The sequence below is a fragment of the Hyla sarda genome, chromosome 4 (assembly GCF_029499605.1).
Source record: "Hyla sarda isolate aHylSar1 chromosome 4, aHylSar1.hap1, whole genome shotgun sequence".
Lineage (NCBI taxonomy): Eukaryota > Metazoa > Chordata > Amphibia > Anura > Hylidae > Hyla > Hyla sarda.
This window is the reverse complement of record NC_079192.1, coordinates 179,786,810-179,798,489: the sequence shown is the minus strand read 5'-3', so window position 1 is coordinate 179,798,489 and position 11,680 is coordinate 179,786,810. Positions and strand designations below refer to the sequence as shown.

At 44.9% G+C, this 11,680-nt stretch overlaps 1 protein-coding gene across 1 annotated transcript in view; it reads right to left on the bottom strand.

The window, feature by feature from the left end:
* Window positions 1-9,676: 9,676 nt before the first annotated feature.
* The window catches only part of ETFA (electron transfer flavoprotein subunit alpha), a 47,057-nt gene continuing 45,053 nt past the window's right edge, over window positions 9,677-11,680 (bottom strand). The window contains exon 12 of the mRNA XM_056572946.1: window positions 9,677-9,896. Coding sequence (XP_056428921.1) covers window positions 9,858-9,896 — 39 coding nt within the window. The 3' untranslated portion in view covers window positions 9,677-9,857. The remainder of the gene's footprint in view (window positions 9,897-11,680) is intronic.

The window sequence follows — 11,680 nt, the reverse complement described above, 5'->3', positions numbered from 1 at the left end:
CTGTTGCAAGACTACAAGTCCCAGCATGGCCTTACAGTGAGGACACGCTGGGAGTTGTAGTCTTGTAGCAGCGGGAGCTGAGCGGCGCGGGCGGGAGACCAGGGGGGGGGGGGGGTAGCGGGGAGGCCGTATGAGGAGCCCGGGCGGGAGACAAGGGGGGTAGCGGGGAGACCGTATGAGGAGCCCGGGCGGCTGCACTGTAATGTCAGCCCGGGCTCCTGCCCTGAGAGCCATAGGCTTTGGCTGTCAGGGCATGCTGGGTGTTGTAGTTTTGCAACAGCTGGAGGGCCACAGTTTGCAGACCACTGGTGTGTGGTCTGTAAACTGTAGTCCTCCAGCTGTTGCAAAACTAAACAGCTGAAGGGGACCGGCGAAGACGTTCACTTACCCTTCCGAGGCTCCAGCGACGATCGCTGACGGAGATCGTCGCGCGGCAGTGTCGTGCAGCGCTGGATCCTACGGAAGCCGGTAAGTTGCGCAAGCTTCCCAACCAGGGTGCCTCCAAATGTTGCAAGACTACAACTCCCAGCATGCCTGGACACCCTTTGGCTGTCCGGGCATGCTGGGAGTTGTAGTTTTGCAACAGCTGGAGGCACCCTTGTTGGGAAACACTGGCCTAAAACAGTGTTTCCCAACCAGGGTGCCTCCAGATGTTGCAAGACTACAACTCCCAGCATGCCTGGACAGCCATTGGCTGTCCGGGCATGCTGGGAGTTGTAGTTTTGTAACAGCTGGAGGCACCCTTGTTGGGAAACACTGGCCTAAAACAGTGTTTCCCAACCAGGGTGACTCCAGATGTTGCAAGACTACAACTCCCAGCATGCCTGGACAGCCATTGGCTGTCCAGGCATGCTGGGAGTTGTAGTTTTGCAACAGCTGGAGGGCCACAGTTTGCAGACCACTGGTTTGTGGTCTGTAAACTGTAGTCCTCCAGCTGTTGCAAAACTAAACAGCTGAAGGGGACCGGCAAAGAAGTTCACTTACCCTTCCGAGGCTCCAGCGACGATCGCTGTCGGAGATCGTCGCGCGGCAGTGTCGTGCAGCGCTGGATCCTACGGAAGCCGGTAAGTTGCGCAGGCTTCCCAACCAGGGTGCCTCCAGTTGTTGCAAGACTACAACTCCCAGCATGCCTGGACAGCCTTTGGCTGTCCAGGCATGCTGGGAGTTGTAGTTTAGCAACAGCTGGAGGCACCCTGGTTGGGAAACACTGGCCTAAAACAGTTGGGAAACACTGGCCTAAAACAGTCACCCTGGTTGGGAAACACTGTTTTAGGCCAGTGTTTCCCAGCCAGGGTGCCTCCAGATGTTGCAAGACTACAACTCCCAGCATGCCTGGACAGCCTTTGACTGTCCAGGCATGCTGGGACTTGTAGTTTTGCAACATCTGGAGGCACCCTGGTTGGGAAACACTGGCCTAAAACAGTGTTTCCCAACCAGGGTGCCTCCAGATGTTGCAAAACTACAAGTCCCAGGTTGGGAAACACTGTGCCCGGCCTCCGCCCCACCTTACTGTAAGGGCATGCTGGAAGTTGTAGTCCTGCAGCTGGGGGCAGGGGACAAGCTTGTCACTTGCCCACACATCTCCTGCACCACACAACTACAACTCCCAGCATGTCCTTACTGTAAGGGCATGCTGGCAGTTGTAGTCATGCGGGGCGGGAGATGTGTGAGCAGGTGATAATAAATGTACTAACCCATTTTTTTTGTTTTCTTCTCATTTCAGATCCGTTTATCCTGTGGACTCCTTCGGATTCGGTGGACTACTTCGATGACCAGCGTTTTTCTTTGTTTGATTTTAATAAAATGGTTAACGAGGGCTTGTGGGGGAGTGTTTTTTGTAATAAAAATTTTTTAAAACCTGTTGTGTTTTTTTCTTACTTTACTAGACAGGCTTAGTAGTGGAAGCTGTCTTATAGACAGAGTCCATTACTAACCTGGGCTTAGCGCTAGCCACAAAAACAGCTAGCGCTAACCCCCTATTATTACCCCGGTACCCAACGCCACAGGGGTGCCGGGAAGAGCCGGTACCAACAGGCCTGGAGCGTCAAAAATGGCGCTCCTGGGCCTAGGCGGTAACAGGCTGGCGTTATTTAGGCTGGGGAGGGCCAGTAACAATGGTCCTCGCCCACCCTGGGAACGTCAGGCTGTTACTGTTTGGTTGGTATTTGGCTGAGAATGAAAATAGGGGGGACCCTATGCGTTTTTTTTTTTAAAATAAATAATTAAATATATTTAAAAAACGCATAGGGTCCCCCTATTTTTATTCTCAACCAAATACCAACCAAACAGTAACAGCCTGACGTTACCAGGGTGGGCGAGGACCATTGTTACTGGCCCTCCCCAACCTAAATAACGCCAGCCTGTTACCGCCTAGGCCCAGGAGCGCCATTTTTGACGCTCCGGGCCTGTTCGTACCGGCTCTTCCCGGCACCCCTGTGGTGTTGGGTACCGGGGTAATAATTGGGGGTTATCGCTAGCTGTTTTTGTGGCTAACGCTAAGCCCGGCTTAGTAATGGACTCAGTCTATAACACAGCTTCCACTACTAAGCCTGTCTAGTAAAGTAAAATAAAAATAAAACACAACAGGTTTTAAAAAAAATTTATTACAAAAAACACTCCCCCACAAGCCCTCGTTAACCATTTTATTAACATCAAGCAAAGAAAAACGCTGGTCATCGAAGTAGTCCACCGAATCCGAAGGAGTCCACAGGATACACAGATCTGTAGAAGAAGTAACCAAAAAAAAAAAAAGTGTAAGTACATTTAGGGAGAAAAAAAACTGTGTTAAAAAAATGTAATAAACACACACACACACTAAACGCCGTTTACCACTTCTGAGCCATGACTACAATTTACAGTGATCCCTCAACTTACAATGGCCTCAACATACAATAGTTTCAACATACAATGGTCTTTTCTGGACCATCGTAAGTTGAAACCAGACTCAACATACAATGCTACAGACAGTCCAGATCTGTAAAACGTGTCAATGGCTGGAAGAACCAACCAATCAAAATGGGCATTCACTGGTAAAACCCTTGTATTACTGAAGTGTATGCACTGACTGGTGTCTGGTATTACATGTTCTGTACACTTTACCTCTATCAGGGTTAGCTGCTCTTTTGGACACCAGGTGAGGGCGACTCCATTACTTGTTTGGGACATTGCCTGTACTGTACAGGACCCCTGAAGAAGCTCCTGTCCTCTACATAGACCAGTGTTTGCCAAGCAGGGTGGCCCCATCTTTTGCAAAACTACAACTCCCAGTATGCCCGGACAGCCTTTGGCTGTCCAGGCATGCTGGGAGTTATAGTTTTGCAACAGCTGGAGGCTCCCTGCTTGGGAAACACTGACATAGACAGTGATTTACAGCTCCCAGCAGATCTTTATTACTTTTATATGGAAGGATTTGCTTTATCTATATCAGTTATCTACTTATTTTTCTTTGTCACTTTTTCCTATTTTGGATGACATTTTGGTGCCTTTAGAACCAATTACCACGTTTCCATAGAGTTATGGTCTCAACATACAATGGTTTCAACTTACAATGGTTTTCCTGGAACCAATTAATATTGTAACTTGAGGGACCACTGTAGTTATTGAATTATTTAGATGTGGTGAAAAAGCTAAAAAAAAACTCAAAAACAAAAGATCCAGAAGGAAACCTAGCAGCCACACCTATTCAGACAGCAGGAAAAAGGAACAGACTATTTTTTCTACTACATGAAGTAAATTTCCCACTTTTGCCTATGTGTGCCAAATTTATTAATGCCGTGCAACAATTTAGTAAATTTGTCGCACATAGTCAAAAATGAAGTAGAAAAAAACAGGGTAAAAACCAGACTACATAGTAAAAGATTAGTAAATGCCCCTCAATGTCTTTTGGCAGAAAAAGTTACCATGTGATGAGCAATTGTTAAAACCAAAGTGTATAAAAATATATGTACCACAACATGATGCTATTAAAAAGTAGAAAAGTCTTACAGAGATTTCCAAACTTTTCGTGTTGGTGATACCCTTTGCAAAGTTTGGTGGCACACCCCTTGTCATACCACTAATTGCATACATTACATTTCACGTCCTAGACACACGACGTGATACCAGTATCAGCATTACAAATGTGTCTGTTAACCAGTGTCATTTCATAATTCCCTACCCTTGACCTCCCTGTGCCATTCCTCCCCCTCCCTTGACCACCTCCTGTGCCACAACATTCCTCCCCTTGATCCTCCGCTGTGCCGCATCATTACCACCCCCCCGCCCCCGACCGCATCGCACCAATGTGGTATTGCATTATCGCCTGACCTGTAAGCCCAAGAGTGAGGCTACATAACTTCCTCAAACATTCTACATGTCCCCTCACAAAAAAAAGGGTTTAAAAGGTCAGCTCTATATTATGAGCCTATTACGTCTGTATTTATTATACACGACAACACTATTATATGCGTATACAGTCATGGCCGTAAATGTTGGCACCCCTGACATTTTTCTAGAAAATGAAGTATTTCTCCCAGAAAAGGATTGCAGCATCACATGTTTTGCTATACACATGTTTATTCCCTTTGTGTATATTGGAACTAAACCAAAAAAGGAAGGGAAAAAAAAGCAAATTGGACATAATGTCACACCAAACTCCAAAAATGGGTTGGACAAAATTATTGGCACACTTTCAAAATTTTTGGAAAAATAAGATTGTTTCAAGCATGTGATGATCCTTTAAACTCACCTGGGGCAAGTAACAGGTGTTGGCAATATAAAAATCATACATAAAAGCAGATTAAAAGGAGAGAAGTTAACTTAGTCTTTGCATTGTGTGTCTGTGTGTGCCACAACATAAAGAGGAAAAGATAACTGTCTGAGGACTTAAGAACCAAAAATGAAGTATTTCTCACAGAAAAGGATTGCAGTAACACATGCTTTGCTATACACATGTTTATTCCCCTTGTGTGTATTGGAACTAAACCAAAAAAAAGGGAGGAAAAAAGCTAATTGGACAATGTCACACCAAACTCCAAAAATAGGCTGGACAAAATTATTGGCACCCTTTACTTAATATTAGGTTGCACACCCTTTGGAAAAAAATAACTGAAATCAGTGGCTTCCTATAACCATCAATAAGCTTCTTCCTTTGTAAGCTGCTCCAGGTCTCTCTTATTGGAAGGGCGCCTTTTCCCAAAAGCAATTTTAAGATCTAAATCCGATTGAACACCTGTGGAGAGATCTGGACTCATTGCTGGCCACTTCAGAACTCTCTAACGCTTTGTTGTCATCCATTTCTGGGTGCTTTTTGACGTATGTTTGGGGTCATTGTCCTGCTGGAAAACCCAGGATCTCGGACACAAACCCAGCTTTCTGACACTGGGCTGTACCCAAAATCTGTTGGTAATCCTCAGATTTCATGATGCCTTGCACACATTCAGGGCACCCAGGGCCAGAGGCAGCAAAACAACCCCGAAACATCATTGAACCTCCACCATATTTCACTGTAGGTACTGTATTCTTTTCTTTGTAGGCCTCATTCCGTTTTTGGTAAACAGTAGAACGATGTGCTTTACCAAAAATCTCTATCTTGGTCTCATCTGTCTGCAAGACATTATCCCAGAAGGATTTTGGCTTACTCAAGTTCATTTTGGCAAAATTTAGTCTTGCTTTTTTATGTCTATGTGTCAGCAGTGGGGTCCTCCTGGGTCTCCTGCCATAGAGTTTCATTTCATTTAAATGTCGATGATGGTACACGCTGACACTGATGCTCCCTGAGCTTGCAGGACAGCTTGACTGTCTTTGGAACTTGTTAGGGGCTGCTTATCCACCATCCGGACTATCCTGCATTGACACCTTTCATCAATTTTTCCTCTTCCATCTACGCCCAGGGAGATTAGCTCCAGTGCCATGAGTTGCAAACTTCTTGATAATGTTGCGCACTGTGGACAAAGGCAAATCTTTCTGGAGATGGACTTGTAACCTTGAGATTGTTAATATTTTTCCACTATTTTTGGTTCTCAAGTCCACACACGGACATACAATGCAAATACTAAGTGAACTTCTCTCCTTTTAATCTGCTTTCAGGTGTGATTTTTATATTGCCCACACCTGTTACTTGCCCCAGGTGACTTTATAGGAGCATCACAATTGCTTGAAACAATCTTATTTTTCCACAATTTTGAAAGGGTGCCAATAATTTTGTCCAGCCCATTTTTGGAGTTTGGTGACATTATGTCCAATTTGCTTTTTTCCTCCCTTTTATTTGTTTAGTTCCAATACACACAAAGGGAATAAACCTGTGTATAGCAAAACATGTTACTGCAATCCTTTTCTGTGAGAACTACTTCATTTTCTAGAAAAATTTCAGGGGTGCCAACATTTACTGCCATGACTGTAAGGGACTACTGAACCTAAGGATAAAAGAGCTGTAACAGAACTTATTGAACATTGCTACATCAATGCAGATTGGTCATATTAAGTGTCTGGTTCCACTTCATTTTACTTTACATTACTATTTCAACATACTGTGATTTTCTATAGCGATCCTGACGACACACAAGGGCCCTGTGAGTCTGAGGACATAGTGTATTTTATGACCATAATTTTATATACAATAAATATTTAATTCAATATCCGTGACCCTGAGCCCCAAATTCTGTACTGTATTTAGCCTATTTTAGACACCATGGGTATAGGCGTCAGTTGGGCAGCTCAGGTTTCTATAGTTTGACAGGAGCCTCTCCAAAACCCTTTGCATTTAGCTCTAGATTACGCTTAGAGTTTCAAGGAACCTACGCCGAAAGCTAGAAGCCTTCTTGACACTTTATATACAGTTCTGTAAATTCAGCTTTGTTAACCAAATAACTCAAAATACCACCTTAAAAAGGGGTACTCCACTGGAACACATTTTCTTTTAAATCAACTGGTGCCAGAAACTTCCAGTACTTAGCTGCTGTATACTACAGAGGAAGTTCTTTTCTTTTTGAATTTCCTTTCTGCCTGACCACAGTGCTCTCTGCTGACACCACTGTCCATTTTAGGAACTGTTCAGAGCAGGAGAGGTTTGCTATGGGGATTTACTCCTACTCTTGACAGTTCCTAAAATAGACAGAGGTGTCAGCAGAGAGCACTGTGTTCACACGGAAAGAAATTCAAAAAGAAAAGAACTTCCTCTGCAGTATACAACAGCTGATAAGTACTAGGAGGATTACCATTTTTTAATAGAAGTAATTTACAAATCTGTTTAACTTTCTGGCACCACTTGATTTAGGCGGGGGCTGTGGAAGTCTTCAGTTTTTAGCTGTGTATAAATCCTCAAATGGGCTGCACAAGGCACAAAATCTTACCTTAACCCCTTAACGACGCAGGACGTATATTTACGTCCTGCGCCGGCTCCCGCGATATGAAGCGGGATCGCACCGCGATCCCGCATCATATCGCGTCGGTTCCCGGCGCTCATCAACGGCCGGGACCCGCGGCTAATACCGCACATCGCCGATCGCGGCAATGTGTGGTATTAACCCTTTAGAAGCGGCGGTCAAAGCTGACCGCCGCTTCTAAAGTGAAAGTGACCCAGCTGCTCAGTCGGGCTGTTCGGGACCGCCGCGGTGAAATCGCGGCGTCCCAAACAGCTTGCAGGACACCGGGAAGGCCCTTACCTGCCTCCTCGGTGTCCTATCGGTGAATGACTGCTCCGTGCCTGAGATCCAGGCAGGAGCAGTCAAGCGCCGATAACACTGATCACAGGAGTATTAATACACGCCTGTGATCTGTGTAAAAGATCAGTGTGTGCAGTGTTATAGGTCCCTATGGGACCTATAACACTGCAAAAAAAAAAAGCTAAAAAAAAAGTGTAAAGGTAATTTAACCCCTTCCCTAATAAAAGTTTGAATCACCCCCCTTTTCCCATAAAAAAATAAAACAGTGTAAAAAAAAAAATAAACAAACATATGTGGTATCGCCGCGTGCGTAAATGTCCGAACTATAAAAATATATCATTAATTAAACCGCACGGTCAATGGCGTACGTGCAAAAAAATTCCAAAGTAAAAAAAAACGCATTTTTGGTCACTTTTTATATCAAAAAGTCAGATCAAAACAAAAATCATACCGATAAAAACTTCAGATCACGGCGCAAAAAATGAGCCCTCATACCGCCCTGTACGTGGAAAAATAAAAAAAGTTATAGGGGTCAGAAGATGACATTTTTAAACGTATAAATTTTCCTGCATGTACCGTATTTATCGGGGTATATCACGCACCGGCCTATAACACGCACCCTCATTTTACCAAGGATATTTGGGTAAAAAAATTTTTTTTACCCAAATATCCATGGTAAAATGAGGGTGCGTGTGTGCGCGTGTATACGGCCGTTGCTGCCCGCTTCTCTCCCCCTGCCTTTCCTGGGGTCTAGAGCCCTGCTGCCGGCCCTACTCACCCCCTGGCTATCGGCGCCGCTGCCCGTTCTGTCCCCCTGACTATCGGTGCCGGCGCCGATAGCCAGGGGGAGAGAAGGGGCAGCGGCACCCGGCGCCGCTGCCCCGTTGCCTCCCCCCATCCCCGGTGGCATAATTACCTGTTGCCGGGGTCGGGTCCGCGCTGCTGCAGGCCTCCGGCGTGCGTCCCCTGCGTCGTTGCTATGTGCTGCACGGCGCGGCGCATGACGTCATGCGCTGCACCGTGCATAGCAACGACGCAGGGGACGCACGCCGGAGGCCTGCAGCAGCGTGGACCCGACCACGGCAACAGGTAATTATGCCACCGGGGATGGGGGAGGCAACGGGGCAGCGGCGCCGGGTGCCGCTGCCCCTTCTCTCCCCCTGGCTGTCGGCGCCGCTTCTCTCCCCCTGGCTATCGGCGCCGGCAATGGGGCCCAGCACCGATAGTCAGGGGGACAGAACGGGCAGCGGTGCCGATAGCCAGGGGGAGAGAAGGGCTGGCAGCAGCGCTCTAGACCCCAGGAAAGGCAGGGGGAGAGAAGCGGGCAGCGACGGCCTCTCTCCCCCTGCCTTTCCTGGGGGTGTATCGGTGTATAACACGCACATAGACTTAAGGCTAAAAATTTTAGCCTAAAAAGTGCGTGTTATACGCCGATAAATACGGAAGTTATGATTTTTTCCAGAAGTGCGACAAAATCAAACCTATATAAGTAGGGTATCATTTTAACCGTATGGACCTACAGAATAATGATAATGTGTCATTTTTACCGAAATATGCACTGCGTAGAAACGGAAGCCCCCAAAAGTTACAAAATTGCGTTTTTCTTCGATTTTGTCGCACAATGATTTTTTTTTCCGTTTCGCCGTGCATTTTTGGGTAAAATGACTAATGTCACTGCAAAGTAGAATTGGCTTCGCAAAAAATAAGCCATAATATGGATTTTTAGGTGGAAAATTTAAAGGGTTATGATTTTTAAGGAAGGGAGGAAAAAACGAAAGTGCAAAAACTGAAAAACCCTGAGTCCTTAAGGGGTTAAAAGGCAGCAACAAGTTCCTAAAAATCTTGCTAAATGCATGTTAATCTAGGGGGAAAAAAATATATAGATTTTTTTTCTAAACTAGGAGTGTTTGGACCTATTCATATAGAGGTCCATGGCATATTACTGCTGCTTATCTATTTTTCTCCTTAATGGAGATGATCATCAAAATGACAGACAATGAGTAACAACACCTTATACATTAAGCACACAGCTTAAATGTCAGCATTGGAGTTTAATAAAATAGTAACATTTATATTTTTTTTTAACACTGCTAATAAAATTTAAAAAAAGTATACAAATTTTATACAGTGTTTTGTGATGTTCTATCCATATTTACTTATAGAATTAATTACAAGGCAAATTTCCTGGAAGCAGCAGGTATTTCCATTAGGCAGCCTTTATTTTTTCTTTAGTAGTTCAGTCATTTCTGGTACTGCCTATAAAAAAAAATGAAAACACACAGTTATAGAGAATATACAATGTTACTGGTAAACTAGAACCACCTAGAGATGTCCACTGAATGCTGGAAGGGTCTGGCAGACCATCAGATTGGGGAAAGAAATAATAGACACTAGTATCAGACAGGTGAAATGGAGCCTGACAGCGCCTGACCTTTACCCACTACTGAGATCCCAGATGTCCTTTTTTTGGTGGGAATTTCCAGCCACTTATTCTCAAGATTTTGTTCAATAGTAAATAGGATGGGTTCTGACAACATGCCCCATCAGCCACTCCCCTTTTTCGAGTTTGTAGGTTTATTTTGGTGCATTGCGTCAAAAATTCTGGCAGACACAATTTGTGCCACACCAACACATTTTGTGGCACAACCCAACAAAAGCAGGGTTTAAAATAGTAAATTAGGGGCATTAACTCCTTGTTTATTCCATTTGAAGCCCCACTCACTGATACACAAAAAAAACACACACACTTAAAAATATATACTTCTGTGAGGACCTATGTAGCTTGGGGGGGGGGGGGAAATTATTATATATACACACATACACATATATAACCGGAAAGGTCATCACGGATCACTGTTTCCCCAAGGTACCTTTCCTATGTGAATACAAAGTTTCAGGAAGTGCATATCTCATCCAGGGAAAGCTGGGTAATTTAGAGGGAAATTTTATGGGAAATTTAGAGTTTCAAATCCCTGGGGAGACTGCTAGGGATGTTGGTACGCTCTGTTATCGGGCCTGAAAGGCAGCTTTGGTTGTGAGGCCTTTCATCCCCTTCCTGCAACACTCCACCAGTCTGGGCTTTATGGCAGAGTGGCCAGAAAGAAGCCTTTATCCAGTAAAAGACACATGAAAGCCTACCTGGCATTTGCTCAAAAGCACCCAAAGGACTTTCAGATTGTAAGAAACAATTGTGTGATGAAACCAAAATTGAACTTTCTAGCTCAACTCTAGGAGACATGTCTGGAGGAAACCAGGCGCTGCTCATCACCTGCCCAATATAACCTCTACAGTCAGACTAAGCTGAAGATTCACCTTCCAATAAGACAATGACCCTAAGCACACAGCCCTGACTTGTACCCAATCGAACATCTTAACCCGATAATGTGTCCACTGACTGTCCCCATCCCCAACCTGACCGAAAAGCATCAGAAGAGAAGAATTGCAGAAAATCCCCAAATCCAGGTGTGCAAACCTTGCGGCATCGTACCCAAGAAGACTGGAGGCTGTAAAAATGCCAAGTGCTGAGTAAAGTGTCTGAATACATATGTCCATGCAATATTCGTTTTTCAATAAATTAGCAAAGATTTGTCATTGTGGAATATTATTTTAGCACAAGGCCGCAACAAAGCATGAAAGGGCCTGAAAACTTCCTGAATGGATAGGGGGAGAGAGAGAGAGAGATAAAAGGTTTTTCACAGCCTCCCTTGCAGATTCTCAACTATTATTAAAGTCTAGTGATGAGCTGGCTTCAGCACCTATGCTGATCTGGGCTAGTTTGAAAACCTGGAGTAACCTAGTACTGGTAAGACATTCTCAACGTTTCTCCCATCTTCACACAGGGTCTCCCCCACCCGATTAACCTAGTTTGGTTATGTTGCTGGCTCTAGAGAGGGTTGTGGTTGTTCATAATTTTAAAATGGGAAAAATCTGGAAGGAAGGCCACTGTGCCCTTAGAACTTACAGTGCAGCAGAATCTTCTTCAGACCAGTAACTTCACATAATCCTGTCTCTGAGCTCTACAGGCAGTTCTTATCCACCCC